The 22,681-nt window shown below is 38.3% G+C and overlaps 4 protein-coding genes across 5 annotated transcripts in view; 2 read left to right on the top strand and 2 right to left on the bottom strand.

Annotated features, from left to right (window-relative positions):
- Window positions 1-7,452, top strand: part of LOC110057208 (tumor susceptibility gene 101 protein-like) — a 15,952-nt gene extending 8,500 nt beyond the window's left edge. Inside the window, exon 6 of one of the 2 annotated variants that reach the window (XM_089291397.1) lies at window positions 4,793-7,452. In XM_089291397.1, the coding sequence (XP_089147523.1) occupies window positions 4,793-4,965 (173 nt within the window). In that variant the 3' untranslated portion in view covers window positions 4,966-7,452. Of the gene's footprint in view, window positions 4,211-4,792 lie in introns of those variants that run through there. The other variant, XM_020763790.2, reaches the window with a different exon arrangement.
- Window positions 7,453-9,539: 2,087 nt separating this feature from the next.
- Window positions 9,540-11,396, bottom strand: LOC149110913 (adenosine receptor A3-like). Its single transcript, XM_089291396.1, has one exon. The coding sequence runs from the start codon at window positions 11,265-11,267 to the stop codon at window positions 10,320-10,322; it is 948 nt and encodes a 315-aa protein (XP_089147522.1). The 5' UTR covers window positions 11,268-11,396; the 3' UTR covers window positions 9,540-10,319.
- Window positions 11,397-13,657: 2,261 nt separating this feature from the next.
- Window positions 13,658-20,390, bottom strand: LOC110051090 (uncharacterized). The gene is made up of 4 exons (XM_089292689.1): window positions 19,912-20,390; window positions 17,306-17,373; window positions 16,109-16,201; window positions 13,658-14,875 (listed from the first exon to the last, which is right to left on the bottom strand). Exons 1-4 carry the CDS (start codon window positions 20,210-20,212, stop codon window positions 14,246-14,248), a joined length of 1,092 nt encoding a protein of 363 aa, XP_089148815.1. The 5' UTR covers window positions 20,213-20,390; the 3' UTR covers window positions 13,658-14,245.
- A 1,348-nt stretch (window positions 20,391-21,738) lies between these two features.
- On the top strand, window positions 21,739-22,514 carry LOC149110912 (uncharacterized). Its single transcript, XM_089292692.1, has 2 exons — window positions 21,739-22,019; window positions 22,133-22,514. The coding sequence occupies exons 1-2, from the start codon at window positions 21,861-21,863 to the stop codon at window positions 22,412-22,414; spliced, it is 441 nt and encodes a 146-aa protein (XP_089148818.1). The 5' UTR covers window positions 21,739-21,860; the 3' UTR covers window positions 22,415-22,514.
- The last annotated feature ends 167 nt before the right edge of the window (window positions 22,515-22,681 follow it).

Below are 22,681 nucleotides of genomic sequence, written 5' to 3'. Positions count from 1 at the left end.
TCTTCCAGAGCCTTGGCACAATAGCTGAGAAAATATGTCGCCGTAACAAGCCGTCTTAGCCCAGAATAGACAGCAGATTTGAGCTACTTGACTGTATCACAGTTCGTTCAAATAGGCTGGAGCGAGGCTATGAAGGGCCAGTGTTATTCCATGTCTCGCGCTTCTTAAAATCGTACGTTAATTATTTCGAAATTTTGAATTGTATCACGTTTTAACTTATACGCCATTGCTTGTATTAATTCAACCGAACTTGTAAACGAATTCACAACTGAAGATGATCGTTGAACGATCGAAACATGTCTTGTTTTAAACTTAAAGTTGTTGTCCATTTCTTAAAATTAACTTAATTACTAATGAAACAATAAATAAATTAAAAATACACACAGTTGCTGGTCACCCAAAATAACTGAAGAGCTAAACTAGTCGGGTGACCGCCATTTATTAGCTGAAAATAAATATAAGGTCAGAAAAGAGGCATTTTACATTTTACATCTCGATGCTAATTCAACGCCTTACCTCGTTGGAGTGCATCTGAGAGCACCATTCCTGTTACAATGAACATTCTGTAGTCTTATTCAAGCATGATGATATGAAAACTGAATTAAGAATAACTAAAGAAGTTATAAACTTAAAATACTGTAACCTTCAGCAATAATGCGAAACGTCTTCTAGATGTAAATGAGGTGTTTTTAAGAACCCGAGGCTTACGCCATCTCTGAAAGAACCAGTTTGGCCGCCTTACCAACAGAATTGCTTGAGTTTGTGCTTACTAACAGTAACTTCGTCATCAATGGTTCATTCTGCAAACAAATATTTAGCTACTCTATGGGGTCACAAGATAGCGCTTTTTATGTAAACTTGGTGATGGAATACGCCGAAAAGGTCAATTTTCACAGACTGCAAGAAAGTCGATATCGGACAAACATCTCGAGCGTTAAAACGGGCGCGACTTGCACCATCCACGAGGCTCTTTATAATTAGCCAAAAGAAACAATATAGATAAAGTATACTAAGGCCTGGGTCAAACGCCTTACTTCACATGAGCCGAACCCAATGGCAGTTTGGGTCGACTCAAATAATTAAAAGAACGCCTGTTTGAGTCAAACGTCGAACTTAATTCAGTCGAACCGATCTGCTACACCAAATAAATAACAAAAGCGGTCTTGTTCGGTGGTTTTTCAAGGTAAGGTCAAAATGGCGCCTTTAGACCTCTGATTATGCCGGCGTTTGGTTCGACTCATGTGAAGATGGCTGTTTGACCCAAAGTCAGTCTTCAGGCGTTATTCACGGCTGGCCAGGCGTGAAGAACGCCTCAGCCGCTCCAAATAAAATCAGTCGAACTTAATTTGGTCAAACGCCGAACTTCACATGAGCCTAATTGGTTGAATTGGGTTCGGCTCATGTGAAGTGCGGCGTTGGACCCGGGCCTAACAATGTACTTAGCCTTGAGAAGAAAAGAGGTGCAGATTGACAAGAACGAATGAAAAGTTTTAGAGTGATGCAGATCAACCGTTATTATCGTTAAGGTCTAGAGCATAAGAACATAAAAGAGCTGATTTTACAAATGACAAGAATTCTCTATTTATTTATTTATTTATTTATTTAACATTTCTTTATACACGGTTAAAAATCATCAGGTAATACTAATATTTAAAAATTAATACTAATAAACTACTAATAAACAGTCCATGCTAAATATTAATTAATAAAAATTGAAGTAGTAAATCCTAATTTAAATATTAAACTAATCCTGTTTTCCATGAATGCCGTGTCTAACTTTGCTTTTAAATTGATTAAAGGATTTTATCATCCTGCGATTGCAGGGTAGGCGGTTCCAGAGAGTTGCATCACTGTAACTAAAGCTGTTTTTCATATAGTTAGTTCGTGGATGAGGTGCAACCAGTTTGTTTTCGGAATCCCTTAAAGAATAGCGCATTCCACTACGTTTTAGAAATTTAGACGATAGGTATTCAGGAACCGAGCCATTTAAAGACCTATATACCATTAAGGCTTTCTGAATTTGACGCTGGGTACACAAATCTTTCCAATCCAGTTGTCGTATTAGACTTTTGGCATCAGTATCATAACTAAAGGAAGTTAACACGCGAGCGGCGCGGTTCTGAAGCTTTTGTAACCTGTCCGACAAAGTTTTACCGCAATTACCCTGGACAAGATTGCAGTAGTCAAAATGAGGTTGAATTAGAGTACTGTATATATAAAGTAGTGTAGCTAGTGGAACAAAAGGCCTAACTCGTTTTATGGCACCAATCCCAGATGCAGTCTTTTTAGACAATTTATCAATATGGGTTTGCCAAGTTAGGTTTTCGTCGATCAACACACCGAGCGATTTGACTGAGGAGACACGATTTATTGGAACATTATTAATTGAGAGCTCAAGTGTAGCTGGAAGGGTACTCAATCTTTGTCTGGAACCAATTAACATAAATTCAGTTTTAGTCGCGTTTAAAGTAAGTTTGTTAGAAGTAAGCCATTTGTTTAAATTACTTAGATCGTGATTTAGATTAGACTGTATAGAGCTCAGATCAGCTCCCGCATATGTGATGTGGGTGTCATCAGCATACATCCTAGGCTGACATGATGATAAGCAGTTGGGCAAGTCGTTAATGTAAATAAGAAATAATAGGGGACCTAGGATTGTTCCTTGAGGTACCCCACATTTTAGCGAACAGGTTTGAGAAAGAGAACCATTAACAAGACATCGTTGTGTACGGCTAGTTAAATATGAGTTGAACCAGTCAAGAGCTATTCCTTGAACTCCGTAAAGGTTCATGTTAGTTAAAAGAATTTCATGATCAACAGTGTCGAACGCTTTTTTTAAATCGAGAAAAAGTACAGCATTAACATTTCCGCGATCGATACTAAACGCCCAACTATCGGTAGCTTCTAATAGAGCAGTAACCTGACAGTTGAATGCAATGAGCGAAAGCCCGACTGTTGTTTAGAAATTACGTCCTCTTTAGTTAGAAAGCTATATAGCTGGTCATACACGATCCTCTCGAATACCTTAGCAATTACTGGAATGACTGAAATTGGTCGATAATTATTTAGATCAGATCGTTCACCCTGCTTAAACAACGGAGCAACTCTAGCACATTTCCAATCGTCAGGAAATATACCAGAAGTCAAAGACTTGTTAAAGAGGTCAGATAAAGAGACCGAAATAAGATCAGCACATTCACGGATTAATCTAGCAGAAATGTTATCAAGACCTGTTGCTTTACATCTAGATAATTTGTTTAGATGAGAAAAAACAATATTACTGCTAGTTGGACAGAAATGGAATGTTTTGTTGTTACAAGTGATAAAGTTAGTGTAGCTCGAATCATCATTTTGACCTATTGGAGGTATTTCATTGGCAAGTCTGGGCCCGATTGTTGAAAAATGGTCATTAAAAGTATCTGAAATTTCACTAGAATTATTGATTACAACGTCATTTACTTTTAGTTCTTTCACAGTCTCATTGCTTTTACGGCGAGATGTAAGTTCATTAATTGTTTGCCAAGTTTTCTTAGAGTTGCCCTCAAATTGCATAAAAGCTTTCGAAAACTAAGATGCCTTAGCAGTTTTGATCCTATTATTTATTGAGTTTCGCAGCTTTTTATACTTTGCCCAATCGCATGGATCATTTGACTTAACAGCTTTTCTCTTGGCAGCGTCACGATCGCGCATACCTTTCTTCAAGTCTGAGTTGATCCAGGGTGCCTTATGTGATCTTATTCTATTAGTGCAGCCATGTATACAAAACAACCAGGATTTTCACTTCGATGTACAGATTATAGACCATTGTTCCCAGTGGTCGCGAAGATTGGTTTTGGAAACGTGACCGAATTCAATTAATGAACACTTGCACATTTCAGACATTTACAATTCTTTGGCTAATCCCCAGTGAAGTTCTCACGTTCTTAAGGTAATTCCCCTGAAATAAAACTGCTAATAGATTTTTGTTCAAACTTTGTCCACTGAATATTTATCATATGAGAACTTCAATTATAAAATAAAAAAGGGGGGTGCCCATACTCGTTAAGGAGCGGTGAGGCATTAAAAATGTCCCATTTTAGCATTATTTAATGCTTATTGCAAGAACGCATTCCAAGTTATTGTAAACTCTTTGTGAGCCCAGACTCATGAAAACACGCCTCAAACTACAGTCAATACTTGTGTCGGACACAAATAAACTTTTTAAGTTTGATTTTGACAGACAGCTGAATCCTTGTTAAGATATTGGAACCAAATTGCTTGCCACGGCTATCAAACTGCAAAATAGAAAAGACTACAGCGCAGCTGCTATTTTCCTTATTTATTCAATTTTCAACAATAGAAATCAGATCAATCTTTTCTCACGCAAAGCTAATGATTAGTAGATTAAAATGACTGGAAAAAAATTTGGGGTGTCCGAGCTCGTTAGTGAGCAATAGCCAATTTTTCAACTGACAGAACTCAATATCAAGGCAAATCCGCCATGTTTTCAATGTGCGCGTGCACGAACGCGCGCTAATGACGCCATAAATTATGCGCAGTAGGGATGCGCAATGCAAATGTGAGGAATCACCTTAAAAACATCTCATTTACACCTGGACGCCGTTTTAGATTCTTGAGGAAACATTTTAGAGTATTTTAACCGAAACGTCCCATTTTATAATTTCTTTAGTCCCATTTTTTAATTTCTTTAGTCTTTTAATATCCTTTTACAACGTCTAGTTGTATCTTATGGCCAGAGTCCACCTTATCATGCTTTTTTAATGAGTTTTGACACTGATTTTTGTCTCTGCAGAACAACAGAAGGAGTGTATTGTATGTATGGACAATCCTCGTAACAGTGTTTTGCTTCCATGCGGTCATTTAGGTGTGTGCATGACGTGCGCCACACAATTACAAGGAACGACGAAAATCTGTCCAATATGCAGAAATGCAATCACTCAATTTCATCAAGTGTTTGACTCGTGATGAAACAAGGTGGCTTTTATTAATTAGTTATAGTCATTACCGTCAGGCAGTGATTTAGTTGCAATTTCTATAGTAATATTCTGCTATTTACTCGTTACTGGTGCAATGCTGAACGAATGAATGAATCAATGAAGGTATGACGAAAAGTCGTTGTTTAGATGCGAAGAAGTAGACCAGTTTTTCTACGCTAATTTTGAGACTATTAAAAGCAAGATTAAATAGAGTAAATTCCACCAAGAATAAGTAAGTCACGAATTATAATAAGAAACAAATGTATATGTTTTACCATGACCTGTATCTTATTTTTGTATATAACTTTTTTTAAGTCGCCGTATTTTCTCGATTAAATGCCTAGGCCCAGATAAACGCGGATTCTCTAAGGTGGAGTTGTAAATAAGTCCCAAGGCATTTATTCAAGGTCATATCATAAGCTTGAAAGTACAATGACGAGATATTTGGTTGCCAAACATAACTAACAAAACTCTTCTTAATAAACCTTGGTAAGACCAATAAATGCCGGGTCCACCAGGGCAAGTTTGATATCTACGCTGTGGGCGATTAATCTGGAAAATACGATGTGGTAGTTGGTGTTTGACACTTGTGCTATTATTTTGCTTTGTCCTGTTGTAAGTGTCCGCAGCAAGGGAGGGTAAACTAGACTATGTAGCTTGCATTTTTGACTGCATTTTTGCAGCAAGGCAGTTTAATCAGAATAGTTGTGCTTATTTAAAATGGCACGTTAAAATGCGCTTATATGCAATAGTAATTTTAGGCCCCGTCCACACGTATCCGGGTGTTTTTGAATTCACAACTTTTTCTTTCGGGATCAACAATTTTCCCGTCCACACGTAGCGTGTTCAAATCGAATTCGCCTGTCTACACGCATCCGATGGTATCCGGATTCACTCTAGAGAAACTAGGCCTGCACGTTGTGCCGCCACATTGGTTTATTGCTCGGTAGGAGACTGGACTCGATTTTCCTGCGTCATTGGACTCGAAAATATCCGGATTCACCGTCCACACATCGGATTCGTTGCGGATTTTTTTTTTTCCACTCTGGAGGGCGGATTCAAAAATATCGCTGCCGAATTCGCCGGATGCGTGTGGACGGGGCCTCAGTCTTGTGTTCATGATACAAATGTAAATGTTATACAAGATACAGCGAAAGAGCGTAAGGCCACAGGGTGCAAAGGAGTCTTATTTCACTGTATCGTACAATTATAGCAAGAAATATGGATCTTGTGGATTCAAACCATTGTCGGTGATCAAACTAAACTAGCTAAACGTCGTACGATCATGTTACGGGAGCAGGCGCCGAAAATGGTCGTCGTCGCAAAGGACGACGATCCCGACGAGCGAAGTCTACCGGACGAGGCACGAATTGCCGAGGTAGTGATACACACAAGTCATTGCTGTGTGCGGTTTTCGTTTCCCGGATAGAGTTTTAACGGACACGTAACACTATCCCACGACGATTAGATTAACCTTAAAATAATATGAATTAACGAAATCGATTAATAATAATAGTAATAATAACATTAATAATAATTATAATTTAATAACTTTTGAGCGCTATTTACATTTACTGATCAACAGCGCTTTACAACTTAAAATACCACAAAATTCAAATTTGTAAAACTAATTGCATGTATATTAATAAAATAGAATATTTATAATAATGATAATAACCTCAATTAGTAATACTAATAAGAGTGAATATCAAGCACGATACGCTTTAAAAGCTACATGAAATAAAAAAGTTTTCATCTTACAGGTACAAATATGTCTGAATATCACGTAATTCAGCCGGCAAACTATGGAGCAGCAACAGAGAGAGATCTATCACCTAAAGTAACAAGCTTTTCCTTTAAGAGGGTCTGATATATAGATCTAGGCATAATGTTAATTAATTCTATGATATACTTTGGCGCCAATACATGAATAGCTTTAAATGGTAAAATTAAAATCTTAAAGTGAACACGATGTTGTACTGGTAACCAATGAAGTTCATAAAGCGCGGGAGGAATGAGAATGATGATGATGATGATGATAAAATAAAAAATTCTTTTAATAACAAGAACTTTATTAAAATTTCAGAAAACGTATTTACAAATCTTCACACATTCCTCTATCGTAGACTAAAATTTTGATGAAAATAAAAATATCGTGCGATCCTAAAATACTAATAATAACATTATAATAATATTATAATAATAGTAATAATAAGGTCAAATGAGACTCTTCTGCTTGTTAGGCTAAAGTGAGATTGTTAATATATAATTGTACAAGATTGAGAAGAAAGATGGTAAATCAGTCAATAAACTGAGGGTTAAGAAACGGATGGTGATACTGATCAGTAAATATTGTAAGGTATGGACTGATCATTGTAAGAGAGCAGTTGTAACAGACGGTTTGTCAGACGAGATGAAACAGAGCTTGACACTGAGCTGAGGATAGAAATAAACATTTTTCGCAAAAGTGTGAAAATTTCTGGGTTGAGGTATTTACACAGGCGATTTTTCGCTCGTGTAAGGGAGAAATAAATAACACAGCTCTTGCGTGAACGGTCAATCTACACGTGATTATATAGCCTGCGAATACAACCGCCTCTCATTCGCTCCCTTCACACGTAGTAGCGGGAGCGAATGAGAGGCGGCTGTATTCTTAGGCTAGTGATTATATAATGTGTCGAATTCTTCTCGAATTTTGATTGGTTCTTATGTTCAGATTAACGGCTGCGGTGCTCCAATTGTTACAGCTGTCGTGCTTCGTCCTGAATGGGCTGAACAAGAGCTTCCTACATCGAGAATCGATTGAACTTCAAACAAATTAGGCCATAATTAGGAGTAAGCGAACACGCCACATTTTGTCGTTACGTCAATTATCGACCGGAGGCCACGCAAATAAATTTCTTCCGCGCTAACGAATCACAGACAGTTCTGATAGTTGCTAGGCCGAGAACGCCTAAAATTGATAAAACAAGAAAATTTTACTAACTACTTATCTTAAACAATGCCTTCAAAAAATATGGACATATTCGTCGTTTCTAGTGTCGTCCGTAAGTAATGTGTATCTTATAGACATGATATGAGAGCTCTGAAATACACACATTTCAACACCCTATGGTTTAAGAGAGAATGACATTTCTTAATGATACAATAATACAATTAGTGATATATTTTTTTTGTTGGAACTTTTTTTATTTTTATTTTTTAATTCGTATGATGATATTGTAATTTTAAGTAGTATTGGTTTTAATTTTAATTACAAATATTGTAAAGCGCCATTGAGCTCTGGAAATGAGCGCTATATAAATTCATGTGTATTATTAGTATTTTTATTATTATTATTATTATTATTATTATTATTATTATTATTATCGTTATTATTGTTATTAAAAAATTCCCTTAGTTAAAAGGAGGTTGCTAGAAACTTCACTGTTCGCTTGTTCCAAGGCAATTCCAAACAACTCTGCCATTGGGAGACCATTGGGAGACCAAGAGAGACCACTGAAGATCACTGAATGCAGACCAATTAAGAGAGGACTGGGAGGGGGGGGGGGGGGGGAGGGTAAGCGAGTTACCCTGAATAGAAACTACCGGTTATTGTATTTCTAGCTTTCTGATTGACCTGGAGGACAGTGGCTGAATGATCGTCTGTTTTCAGTCTTTGGTTAAGTGGGTCTCTTCATTTTCATTTTCAATATTGTTATCAGGGGAGGGCATTTAGTATTAGCAGTTTCAACCACATGCATATAGCTGCATCGATCAACACACCACTCAATTTTTAATGCACTTTTGACAACGTGATATGAACTTATATTCCGTTTTATCACAAGGAAAAATCCCCCATCTTTCCTGCCACCTGTTATGTCTTTAAACGACTGGCTCACCGTCGGGGAGGGTAGATAATGCTTCGATAAAACCGTGGCCTTGTCAAACTGTACAGTATACTAAACGCCCCAGATAACAGTTGTCACGTTATGATCCAGTTTCGCTTTTTGACCAAAAAGAAAAAAAAAAAAAGATAAGAGTTATTGCAGGCGAATTAATTGCTGACATAGTTATTAAAATAAATGGTCGAATAGAGACGACCGGTTATTGTATTTCTAGCTTTCTGATTGGCCTAAATCCTAATGGGTATTTTATCTCCTTTTGAAATTGGTGTGGGTGATGATTCAGTCTTAAGTCAGATCCTTCGAGCGACAAGCAATTAGAAGGCTATTTCCATTAAAATTAAGACAGCATCTCACATTATACAACGGCATATGTGCGTCAACATACTAGGAAGCATCACAAAAATAATGTTGTCGATACCCAGCAGTTCGTGTTATTATCAGTTTTTATCAGTGTAGGTCTTTTGAAAGAAATTCCCTTTAGGGCCTCCAGAAGAACACATCTTCTAGAACGATTGAATAACGTTGAAGGCGGAAATTTTATATGCAAATTTGAAAAGATTTTGTTCAACGATCCATTATTGCTTTCAAACATATCGCTTAATGGTAAATAAAAAAGTGGGTACACTAATACCCCTCGAATTATGATCACAAATAGAGCGTATTATTCAGCGCGTCATTGGCATAAGGGAAAACGTTGTCGAACTTTATTCATGGCTGTGTCATGACAAATCGGTCCAAAAGTGCTGCTTAATTATATATATTGCCTAACGGGGTGCCCAATTTTCTCCTACACTACTCCGTAATGATACAGAATTGTCCATTTGGCAGTAGTAAATCATAAGTATCTGATAACTATGCGTGGATTTTTCTCTACATACAAACTACTTCATTAAATTCATGTAAATATCAAGAAAATATGAGTTTCAAACCTAATTTGGAAGAGGCCTACTGTTCCATTTCATTGATTTTCTTCGAATTTATCCGGCACTGTCGAGATTGGCGCAAGAAAACAAGGTTATTTAATTTATTTCTGCCTCCTAAAGATGTTAACTGATGGCTTTCTCTTGCGTTTTACATAATGATTTCCCTATCTTAAAGCCGGCAGAAATAGCATAGAGTTTATTGCCATGAATACTAGCGCATTAGCGAGACGCCAGCCAAAGTGATTAAACGGTTTGTATTTTTCCTAACGACTAGTTTGGATGTATATATGTAATTTGACAACAAGCTATAAAGCTCTCTAAAAAGGTAATTATTGTAGATAATTATATTCTAAACGATTTCACATTGGTGCCACCCAACGTACGGCATTTTTTTTTTTTTGTTTCAGTCGTTTTTTTAAGAGTGTTTTTCCACTGCGAAAACAAAGGTGGGCTAGCCACTTCATTATAAGATAAAAGAGAAGTTTTCTCGACTGCTGCGTTGTTCGTCTCTCCACCCTAACTAAGTGACAAATCTAACGGCAAAACCAACAGAAGCGTTTAATTGTGTCCTTCACTGCTTGCTTCACTTCTTTTATTTTCCAGCAGTAAAGAATCGGGTTTAACGACGAGTTGAAGTAAATCAAGGTGGACGTACATTGCCCGGCGATAAAAACCGATGGAGATAACTTTACTTCAGTGAACATTAAGGCACCAGATATGCCGTGCGGCAGGTAACACGCAACTAATGTCAACTGCAGCCACAGTGCAGTGTTAACTGCTTTCTTGTATCGAGAGATGTTCAGTGGACTTGTTACGCTCTGTACCTCTCTATGAATACGGTGGTCTTGTACCTGAGACTGAAGCTGACGGAGATTCAGGAAGATCTTTGTGTAACAGTAAACTGACGTGGTTAAACACACCGCTATACCAATGTAGCCATAAGAGAAGGTAATAAGGGAATTCCACACGGACATCGTTGCGGCGGCGGTGGATACAACCCAAAAGCTGCTGAGAACCACATATATCCTCTTCAAGGTTACAACTTGTTTGTATCTTAGTCCCAAAAGCAGCGCAAGAAGTCTATCGGCGCTTATTGCTGTCAGTGTTAACAACGACACAGAACACAGGACGTAACTGGAGATAAAATTTATGGTCCCCGCCAATCGGCAAATGTCCCAACGTTTGTTCAACACAGCTATCCAGTAGATAATTGCGAGAGGCTCTGAAGTAACACCAACACAGAGATCGCTTGTAGCCAAACAACGAAGCAAGAGTTTGGACGGGGGATGAAGGGAGGACTCACTGTGAAGGGCAACTAGAATTAGAGTATTCCCTAGAGTCGCTGAAATGGACACGAACACGTTTATCGCCAAAATACTTGTTATCTGAGAATGTATACCTTCGGTGATATCTGGCGAGCAATACAAATCTTCGCCAAATAGCAAATCTTGTGCCGCCCCGGTAATATTTGCTAGCACCATTCAGAATGTATTCAGTGGAGCCTAAACTAAAGCAATTGTTTCTTCACTCAGCATCACTACATGAAGGCTAGTTGCTGCGTCACAATAACTGATAAGGCAGTGTCTTCACATATCATATTCCGAGCTGAATATTTACATGAATACAAGTTCCAGCTGTGTTCATATTTACGATAATCATCAGGAAAGTGATTGACGTTTGGCAGGGTCTGTTTTCACCTTATTATGTGATAAAGAAAATGACTCCATTTTGATTGGCCGAGAGAAGGCAAATTTGTCATTAATTTGTGAATTTGCACTGCAGTTTAAGTCAATACGTTCGTAATTTCCAGTGATATCATATATTTGAGTAAATAGTACGAAAGCGTGAATAATTACGTGTAAGGTTTACACTATTCGTGCGTTTGAAAATTCTTCCAAATCCGTTGCACTTGCCCAAAGAAGGGCTCCTGCAATTTTAAGAGAATTTTTACATATCGTCTTTAATGTGAATCACCTTAATTGCAATCGCATTCATACACAGTTACCAATGCTAATAAGAACAGGAGCAGCTCATAATTACTTTCCGAATTTAAAAAATAATGTTCCGTGCTTTGTACTTGATTGGGTTCCTTGATATGACAGAAGAATTATCGACTGCCTGAGCAGTTTAAAAGGCCTTGTTTCTTCGAATTTTGTTATGGATATGATTAATTTGGAACAGACCAAATGAAAAAGAAGAAGAGATCTTGGCGTGGTTCAGTTCTATCGGTAATCATAGTTATATGGCAGTCCTGTTTTGTCTCTGACTTGCCTGGATTCCGCTCAGTCAAACTACCGTTACTTGGAAGCAGATGGTTTGCCTTACAAAGGCGATAACCGTGAAGTATAAGAAGTACAAATATGGACATTATTTACTCACGCAAAAAAACAATAATCGCGTTCAAATTACGGAGCAAAGCCTTTGGTTGACGTTTTGAGGTTTCTTTTTAGCATAAGGGACGAATCAATTGATTCTTTATAAATAATTTACCATTGGACGATGCTCAACATCACAAATATATGATATATAATGGACGTAAGACGAAGGTGGGTGAAACTGGAGCGGATGATTTACATTAAAGCAGGAGCCATAATCGGGGACTAATTAAAGTTCTACTTTCTATGTCATGTTTCGTGTCGCTAATTTGTTTCAATATGTCTGCTCAAAAATGGGACTTTTCGCCGGCAAAATTATCGCTAGCGAAAGTACAATGAATTGTGCTTGAAGTTTACCCAAGCCTATATATAACATGCAGCGTATACACTATCACTCACAGTTTAAATTAGCATACCATACACTTCTACTATTTTTGCTACTAACTAGGAGTAACTAAGTAACTAATGACTGACTGACTGACTGACTGACTGACTTAATGACTGACGGGCTGGCTCTCTGGCTGGCTGGCTGACTGACTGACTGACTGACTGACTGACTGACTGACTGACTGACTGACTGATTGACTGAATTGACTGCCTGTCTAACTAGGCGCTAAATCATCCAACTGGCCTGGGGGAAGAACAATCTTTCCCACGATTGAGACTGGAAACTGTTACACCGGAGAAAGCCTTGCGTTTTTTATTATTATTTTGTGTTTAATGATCTTTCCTCTTATTCTGTTTGTGTCTATTGCTGCCTTGCAGGTTTTCCTCCCACATCTTTGTTTCGTCTCCATAGTTTTACGTGTTCCCAGCTAGTTGACCGTCTGAAAAGGCACCATCTGGCACAAATAGTACTTCAAATTTCCTCAAATACTTGTGGAAATTATGTGAGAGCATATAAACGTATAAACTGTAAAAAAACGCAGGTTCGCCATAATGATAAGTAGGCTCGGTTACGTGGATTGAATAAAAATGGGGAAGCGTTATCAAGTCGAATTACTCAGGGCAGAAAATATAACACCTGAGTCCCCAGTGGACCTTTTATTTTAGAGCAGTAACGGCATAGAACCCTATGCTGGAGATGTCGAGGAACTGTCAAAGCGTATACCATGTTATTCCTATCTCTTATAATGACGCATCTTGCACATGCCAACTTGCATGAAAATCTTAACTGTCGCATCTTTCAGTTTCTGCAATGCGTTTTCAGAGGAGGAGCAAAAGACTCCAGAAAGGCTGCTTATGAATTGAAGAATGTAAAGGAGAAAATTCAGTCACGAGCGTTTAAGTTTTTCCCAACACCAATACCAGTTTAGCATGGAATTCTCCCAGGCTCATTTGTTATATCTAAACTAACAGGCAAAGGTCGGGCACCGTCATGAGCTTAGCAGTTCGAAAAGCCAAAATAACTATCTCCATAAACGGAAACCTACGTTTGTTAAATATCAATAGATCTTTGGAAAGAACTTCCAACCCATTTGAAAGAACTTAGCGTATTTGCATTTTCAAAAAAATTAAACATTGTTTACTGTGAGACCGATACAGTCAATTACTTTTCTGTTACTTTTTTTGTTCTTCCTTAAATTAAACTAAACTGTACACTATAAATTCTTCCTTCATCTCTCCTGTCCTACAATTAGACATGACTAGGCTGGAGGCTAACTCGAAAACATAACGGTTTATTTAGCCTCCAGTCTCATTCAAACAAGATTATAACAGTTACCTCATCTAAAACATTCTATATGCATAAAATAAACTAAAAATCTTTCAAAATGTAGTAAAATATAAAATTAAATAAAGATGTTATTGTTGCTGTACTAATGTACTTCAGCTTTATACTAATGGGTTATGCATGCAAAAACCTTTGATCGGTCTTAAACTGAAAAAGTCAGGCAGGCTTCTGCTCTTGCTAGTTACATACTATTATAATTTTATCTTGCTAACATTGTCACGCTGGTGTTCTTAGCACATTTCGTGTACAAGTGAAGGTACTTTTAATAATTTTAACACAGTTCTATAATTCCGCTATACTTGCTTTGTCTCTGATGGTTGCGTCCATGGTCACTTTACTGACAAGCCGATTTTTAAGGCTGGGAATCTTGTATGATGGTGACTTCAATGAACTTGATCCCAGTCCTCTCGCCTTTGTTATCTTTATAAACCTCAAAAGTGAGACCTTTGCTGAGGTTCAGTCGTTTGCTGTACACAGCGGTCTTCGCGAAGCCTCCGTCATGCGCAGTGTAGCATGAGCCCCAGCGTTCATTTAAGCTGAGAGTGCCAATAACCTGACCGGGATAGAAAGAGTCGCTTGGTTTGGGTAACAAAGAGCTGACCGGCTTATAGTCTTTCAAACGCGAACCTAAAGAGACGCCCTCCAATCCATAACAGGGAGGGAAATTGCCCTTGTAATTGTTTTTATCGAGAGTTTCAAAGCCTACAAAGCTTATGCCATCAGACACGCCATATATCAAATCACTGTCGGAATCAGTTGATCCGATAGTGACATTAGTGGAAACCACAAATTTAACGGTTAACGCCGAGGAATTTTGCAATTCATTTACAGGAATCATGGGAACTTTAAAGAGGGCGGCCCGCGTTACTGCGCCCGCGTGAAATGTGATCTGTTCAGTGGTGTATCCACGAGATCCGTCGATGTAGGACGCATGCGCCTCAATCCAAGATGGGGTCATGGTCTGGTGGTAAATCACTTTTCCCTAAGAAACAAGATTATTTGAATTAATTTTATGGACAACATTTGGGCGAAAGTATTGTTTTTTTCTCAAACATTTTGTCAAAATGTATTGTTTGTCGGACAGTGAATCTTTAACTTTAATGTTACTTTGTTTTTACTTTTTTACTTTTCTCAAAGAACAACGGCAAATTCAAACGAAACATTTTAATGGAAGACCTAACAAATGTTGGATTCATCAGGACATCTCCTCCAGTGTACGTGTATACAGTTATAAGAAAGGGGTTTTTTTGCTACTGACCGTGCGCGTTAATCCCGAATTTTCATGATTAATTTAAATTATTACGTGAAATCTTGAAATTCCCAAGGAATTTTTATGAAGCAAAGATATGTCTGCGGCAGAGAGAAAGGGCGTTTTTTGGCATGTTTTCCCTTTATTTAGAACTTGCCACGCGCAATTTTTGTCGTTAGATATAGGCTTCGGGTTGATGTCATATTACAGGCGCAGACATGGATACTTAAAGTTCACTAGTGCATGGTTGCCATGGTGAGGATAAGGTCGCCTAATGGTTCGTGATTCGATCACTGGCTGGAGTTATTGCGTTGTGTTCTTGGGCAAGACACTTTACTCTCACATTGTCTCTCTCCACCCTGGTGTAGAAACAGGTAACGGCGAATTTAATGCTGAGGGGGCGGGGGGGGGGGGAACCCTGCGATGGTTTAGCATTCCATACACCGGAGAGTAGGAATATTTATAGTCGTTTAATTTTACAAAAACCATAATAAGCTGCGGCGGTATTTACAACTTGGCCCGACGCACGCTTCAAATTTTTATCTGTTTCAACTATACCGAGAGCACAAAGCTCTTAACCTTTCATAAATTTCTGTTATTTGATGAAGAAAACTGGAAAAAATACAGAATTATCTCAAAAAAGCTGATTTCTGGTCAGACCTACATAGAATTTGATGGCTGCCATGGCAACGTCAAAAATGATGGACACAATTGACATATCAAAATTTCCGCAGAGAATGAAAGAACAGCTACTGAAAGTTTCAGCCCGTTAGAGTAAATTGTCCTTTTAAAACTTTGAAAAAACGTTATGCGGCGAGGGGAGGTGGCATCCACCCTCCTCCTCCCTTGTACGTCCGAAATTGGTAACGGTTACCTTAGCGTTACGAAGAATCGACATGTTAAAATGAAAATTAATCTCATCTCAAAGATATAATACATATTTCTGGGGCAATAAAAGCTTTTTACCTCAATCCAGATCTTCTTTAAATCTGCCAGGTCATTGTCCGTTCTGTTTAAGTGGGACATTAACTCTGTGAAAGCATTTTCAAGATGCACCATCTAAAATAAAGAAAAGGTACTGATGTGACAGTTATTAACGCTCTTTATGTATTGCTTCCCTTCGCCAGTTAAAAAGAAACTTGTAAATTAAATGGTGCAGATCGGTTCTTGACGAAACAGCTTAAAAACGTATTTTTTCTCAAAGTCAGTACAAGCCGGCTTTTAGCGCGACCTATTATCAACGACCATCTCCTAATGGTGGTCAACGCTGAGACCAACTATGGCAGCGAGCTTAGAGAGACGTTCGCCCTACAGAAACTAGATATAACCAAGTGCTAGAAATCCGCATCGTCAGACCTTTCGTATTTTAGTATAATTCTACTTGAACACCTATGCAAATGCTGCAAACTGATTGGCTGAATGATCATACACTAACAGCCGTCTTTGTGCAGTGGCTGAAGGTCGTCTTCCTAATGGCGACGTGTTCTTCGTTTTTGAAAAGTTTTGAAGGAAAATTTTGATACAAATGGTTAATTGCATTCCTGAGAAGACTAAAAGGAAGAACATTGACGGTTTCTTGACTTTAAAAAACTTAAAACTATTGAAAAAATGATACTCGCGCACACACAACTTCAATTACAAATGACAATTTAACACGAGCGATCTTTCTAAGACGCAAAGTCGAGAAGTAATTGGAAACCGTTATTTAAAGTAGATTTCAGTTAGAATTCTACTAAAACAATTAGATTATTCGCTCTCGATTTTGGCTTCACCAACTATCACCTCATAGAAATCTCCAGCTAGTTCAGCAGAGTGAATAAATACGAGCATTCATTTACACCAATGTACGTTCATTATACTATTAGATTATGAGCGCTCATAATCTAATAGTATAATGAAAGTACATTGGTGTAAATGAATGCTCGTATTTATTCAGTCTGCTGAAACATATTTGAAACCATCAGATGGATTGTAATATTTGGCAAATAATCTCTGAATTGTGTATAGATTTGCATTTGTTTCCGTCTGTCTCTACTTCGAGAAGCATTTGTGACCACAATGTAGTTCACTGACAAATGAGGTGATAGTTACTGCTAACTTGCTCGTTATCTCTCAGCCAACCTATGGTGAGCATGTTTATGACAAAATGGGGTTGCTCCTTACCAAATCCAGTTGTTGGTTCGTTATATTCTCCTCAAAGGTCTTTATGTCGGCTAAAACAGATTCAGAGCCTAAAAATAAAAATAACAATCAGCTTCAGCACGTAATTTGAGTGGCTTTATCTTCCAGAACATAGTGAAGACAGGTTATGGTATTTAATGACTTAAATGCTCTCTTAGGTTCCTTGAATTTACTCGGTCTTAGAGATGAATAGAGGAAAAACTAAGTATGGTTTATTTTTGTATGAATTAATGTAGAAAACATTTATTGTTGACCCACAGACAATTTTAGCTGTGATTGCTTTCATCCCGCTGGTCATACCTCCATTGCTCGATAGTGAGTCATTTGAAGAAACTGATCGAAGCACTCAAAAAGACGAGCTAAGCATTGTTAAAGTATTGTCGATGAAACAGCAAGAATCCGAGGTAAATTACGAACGAGACTTTACTCATAGAAACGTACATTAACAAGATGGCCGCGGGAAGCCCCGAGGCGCGGGAGAAGCTAGAGCCAGTTCCTTGCAAATTGCATATGACGGAGCATACAGCGACAAGCATAAGGCACCCAAAAGTCCACGATGTATGGTCATGCTGCTTATTATGGTCTATTGCTATCGTGAACCTCCACGTATATATTTATTTAAAGGCGGGGAATGATGGCCGCTGGAAAAAAAAGATCTGAAATGAAATAATTTGATTTCGATTCACTCTTACAACAATGAACTCCTATAACGAACTTCAGTCCTGAAAAGTCTGTGGTTTGTTTACAGCTTTTCATTTTAGAACTGATGCTTGTTTTCTAAGAATTCGAAGTAATTAACGCGGAGAGCATCCTTCAATTTTAACCCGACTGATTCAATTTTGAGTGTTTCTTTGTAATTTTAGAGTATTTGGGTATTTACTTGGTGACTGTTTTATTAGTCGAGGTTTAGACACTTCGAGTATTTTATTTTAGAGATTTGCGTGCTCCCTTTATGGGCTAGGTTGTTCGAAACCCGGGTAATGCTAAACCAGGATTAAATGTCAACCAGAGTATTACATTTTTTTCTATAAAAATGTTTCTCGCTGCTTATGTTTTGTGTAGTTTGAAACTATCCAAACTTAAAACTGAAGGACAAACAATATAAACAGAAAACCTCACCTCAAAGTTACAAAACTGGAATTAAAATTATAGCTAATAATCAGACTTCCAGCAGCCCGGCCCTGAGTTTTTCGTTTTTGAGATTTGGATATTTATTTTCTAAGTGTTTCATTTTCGAGGTTTGATGACTTCCTCTCTTAGTATTACGTTGGCTGCCGTTGCATTTGAACGCTTTTCTTTCACTTATTGGGCACGTCCTGCTAAGTTCACTGTTTTCGACTTCTTCATTGGTACATTTCTTTGCCGTCCTCTGCAAAACAACAACGTGAAATGGCCAAGTTCTACGTATTTTAGAGAACGTGTACCGCAATGGATACTTTTTCATATCTTTTTCGGATATTGATAGCTGTCGGTGCGTGTTTAGCCTGGGCAAGTTTTTAGACCGATAGGCGTGCTGAACAGTTCTACATAGTTGCGACATTCGAAGGTAAAATATAAATACATTTTTTTTACAAGGCGTCGTCCTGGGCGTCGCTGTCGTCATTGCTAAAACTCCCTTATGGTGTTCCAAGACAATGAAACGGCGGTCATGATGGTGTACCAAATCAATCCAGTGGGAGTTGAACTCTTGTCTTATATAAACACTTCCTTTTGTTCCAATCAATTTTCATGGCTGCTGGTCACGTGACTGAAACTGACACCTGAGATTTGTCAGTTGAATACGAAAACGAAGAAATATCATTATTGCTCTAGACGTACAGTCCACTAGACAAAAAAAAAATCATTACCAGATTAAGTACAAAGGGCGCAGACGTGGATTCATCGGCTCAGGAAACTGATAACTTCATATTAACCCATTTCGTTGTTCCTACTTAGATTTCATCGCATTGTATGCATTCCTTAAATTTATTTGGGGAAAATTATTCGGCTCTGTCACCTCCGTAAATTTCCCCGATGTTAAACAGTCACAAGTGAAAAGCCGGGAAACAAGACGTTGGGCACTGAACCACAGCAATTGTCATTATTGTGTTGTCATTCACTGTTTCATTTATACGCTGCCTTTACGGACGTGGCTGGTATTCGTTAATCGTTTGTTTTTTAAAGATGTCAACTCGCGACTTAAGTGCTGTGAGCACGAGCTTTTCCCGCCAGAAACATTATTATCACAAAGGACTTGAGTTTAGATAAGAATACTTCTAGCTGATTGAATACGAGACAGTGCGACTTTTTAGGCCTAGTGCTTATACGTTTCACGACAGTCTCGTACCGGTAAGCCTCAGCCTATTAACTGGTCAACAGCAGGAAGGAGTGTGGGCTCAGAGAACTCAACTGGGTTGAAATAAATGAACTGGAAAGACGTACCGGCAATCAACCTCCTACTTCTTTTTATACGTCCATAGTTCTATGAAGGGATTATCCTCGAAATTTTGGTATGTTTTCATATAACTTTCAGCATTCCAAACAAAATTTTGCATGCTAAGTGATTACACATTTTGTTTTCTCCAACATCAATTACTCTATGCTCTGACCTTCGCTTGAGGGTCTGATTATCCCGGACAACATCAGTAGCGTCAGCAGAAGAGCCACGAGAGATATTAAGCACACAATAATGACCAGGGCCAATAGGGCGCGATTTGATCCTTGAGAAGACTTCACTTTCTTAGGGTTTAGTGTGTCGCACAGATTGCGTTGATCATAATTTAAATGGTCATGTATCTCTTCTGGTTGAATCCTGAATGCTTTCAATTGAACGGGTTCCATTGAAGTCGGGTCAGTGTCGTAATCTTCATAGCCCGAGTTTATATGAAATGCTTTGGGTGATTCATTCATCTTGAACTTTCTTCCTTTCGAGTTGATTCTTTTGGGAATAGAGCCTCTTTATGCGACCAAGATAAGCTCGATGTTGCTTTGTATTGAAGCACCGACAGACTAAATGCAATTTCGTACAAAATAACATTTTATTGAAAAAGAAAAAGAAGAAACGAAAATAAAAGAGAGCAATTAATTTATAGTGATGACAAGTTACAGACTATAAATAAACTAAGAAAGAAAGTTTTATAAAAAGAAAAACACAAAAACGGCAAAATGCAGTGTGAAGTCACACAGTCGATTTGTCCTTGAAAAAACGCCGAACATAGGCACGTAAGGCGTGCAAGAGACATTGTTTTGTGAATTAGAACATTTTACCAATACGAGTACCAACATATTAAAAGGGTGTCTCGAATACTCAGATCATGAAAACTCAGACCTCAGACCCGAAAAACCTCGGACCCTCTGGATATCTCGAAAACTCAGACCCGAAAAATGAAACAACGTTTATCAAATTTATTTATTTAGTAACCATTCGAACCAAGTTGCGAGACTGTTTCGTAATACAAATAAAGAGCCACGCTGCAGAACTGGACATTCGCAAACGGATATAGCCTATTATGGATTCTTCCTAAATTCCATTTTGAGCAGAATAAACCATTAATAGACTGGGTTTTCGAGACAACCAGAAGGTCTGAGTTTTTCGGGTCTGAGGTCTGAGTTTGCGAGACAACCCATACTAAAAGGCCCTTTGCAGGACCCGGTCACAAGGTACCAAATCAGCCATGCTGGGACGCAAGTTACAAAATGAGACTTCCAAAACAAAGGAGGGTTCAGCTGGGATGGTACGAAACTAGTTGCTATGGAAGTCCCACGGTGTATTTTGCGTCATGGCACGCACGGCTGATTTTGCACAACGTGATCATGACCGGGTACATTCCCAGCACTTAAGACTTCCTGCTCTAGATTTCGTAATGAAAATAGTTTTATTTTTACCAATTTGAGACTCTTTTACAAATTAAAAAAATGTCCATAATGCATAAAACACAAGCGAAAATGTCCATAACGCATAAAACACAAGCGAAATATGCGAAATCTTGATTTGTCACAACATTAGTCTTTCCAGAGTATTTTATAGTAGATGATTTTCTCTGAAGACGTCGTTGAGACAGATGTACGGTTGAAACGGAAAGACAAATCTTGTAAAAGAAAAGAAAAGGGTTAAATTTAGAACCAAAACTACGCGAGAAAACCTTTCGACGTAAACATCAACGTACATTTGTTTTAGTGCAGTTCTGACCCCTGGACTAACATTTCTTTAGAATCCTGGCCGGTACTGTGATTTGACGTAATAGCGTGCGATCTGCGCAATGGACACTTTTAACTACCTTGTTTCGATTGTTTTTAATGTCAACGACTGAAAACTGTCCTGCATGCATTTTTTTTCCTGAAATGGAAATTTTCGCAAATTTGGCAAGGCATCCTGCACGCCTACACGGTATAATGTGGCTATAGGTTAAACAGTGATGAAACCTAAAATTAGCCAGAAATTCCGAACCAAAGTGGGTGGTGCTTATTTCTGTTATGCTCCAGTACACATGTCAGCCTGTCAATAAAGCTAGCGTGTGATTGGCCCGTCTGTTAAAGCCGAAGCTGTAGTCAAACCAAAATGGCGTCGCGCGATAGACCGTCTAGAGGCTACTTCTCGGTCTTAAATTCGATTTCATCCGTGGACGCCGACTTTGGCCAGCCAAAAATAATCAAGTACAGAAGATCGTCGTATTGGGAAGTTGAAAGGCTCGTCGAAAGACGGGAAAGAAATGGAACGGTAAGTGTTTGGTTGTAGTGCCTGTTTTCGCACGTGCTCGCTTGGTTGATATTAACTGAATTCAGTGTTTACCCGAAATCAGCACGAGCCTTTCTTGCCTTTCATTTAATTAGGTAGAATATTTGGTGCAATGGAAGGGCTACTCGCCCTACGAAGCCTCGTGGGAGCCAGAGGAGGGTATCTTACCTCGATGTGTGGAGCTCTTCAACAGTCCAAGCCCGGACGTGGCAATTGTTCAAGGAATAAAGGTTTTTTACCCTATGAGGGTTAAAACGTTCATTTCTTGGTCCCCAAAGAAGTATGAAATGGGTATGGGTGGGATTCCTGCTTTGTTACCAAGAGCATATCAGGAGAATAATTCTTTTAATTTTACTAAAGTAGCTCTAAATGATTGAATCATGAAGGGCTACTTTAGCAAAATTAAGAATGGTAATTGAACTGAGTGGGGTGCAATTTGGTCTGTAATCATACACGTGATTTAAAACATAAAAAATATTCTCCTGATATGCTCTTTTCATATTAAATAAAAAATTATATGACTTTTGCATGCAGGGCTATTTAAGTCTGAGTAAGTGGAAAATATTTTGAGATAGATATGCCAAGTTTAAGTGGTCAGTAAGTACATTCACCTACAAATGTGCATTCTTTAATTTTTTTACAAT

This window comes from Orbicella faveolata, unplaced genomic scaffold, assembly GCF_042242905.1.
Source record: "Orbicella faveolata isolate gen_17 unplaced genomic scaffold, um_ofav_v1 contig_24, whole genome shotgun sequence".
In the NCBI taxonomy this organism is placed as follows: domain Eukaryota; kingdom Metazoa; phylum Cnidaria; class Anthozoa; order Scleractinia; family Merulinidae; genus Orbicella; species Orbicella faveolata.
The sequence above is the reverse complement of the archived record's forward strand: the minus strand, read 5'-3'. Positions and strand labels throughout refer to the sequence as shown.

Coding starts and splice junctions, on each gene's coding strand:
- LOC110051090 (XM_089292689.1), bottom strand. CDS start 20,212: ATGAATGAATCACCCAAAGCATTTCATATAAACTCGGGCTATGAAGAT. Junction 17,374..19,911: donor AATCAGACCCTCAAGCGAAG/GTCAGAGCATAG, acceptor TTTTATTTTTAG/GCTCTGAATCTGTTTTAGCC. Junction 16,202..17,305: donor CGAACCAACAACTGGATTTG/GTAAGGAGCAAC, acceptor TCTTTATTTTAG/ATGGTGCATCTTGAAAATGC.
- LOC149110913 (XM_089291396.1), bottom strand. CDS start 11,267: ATGGTGCTAGCAAATATTACCGGGGCGGCACAAGATTTGCTATTTGGC.
- LOC149110912 (XM_089292692.1), top strand. CDS start 21,861: ATGGCGTCGCGCGATAGACCGTCTAGAGGCTACTTCTCGGTCTTAAAT. Junction 22,020..22,132: donor GACGGGAAAGAAATGGAACG/GTAAGTGTTTGG, acceptor TCATTTAATTAG/GTAGAATATTTGGTGCAATG.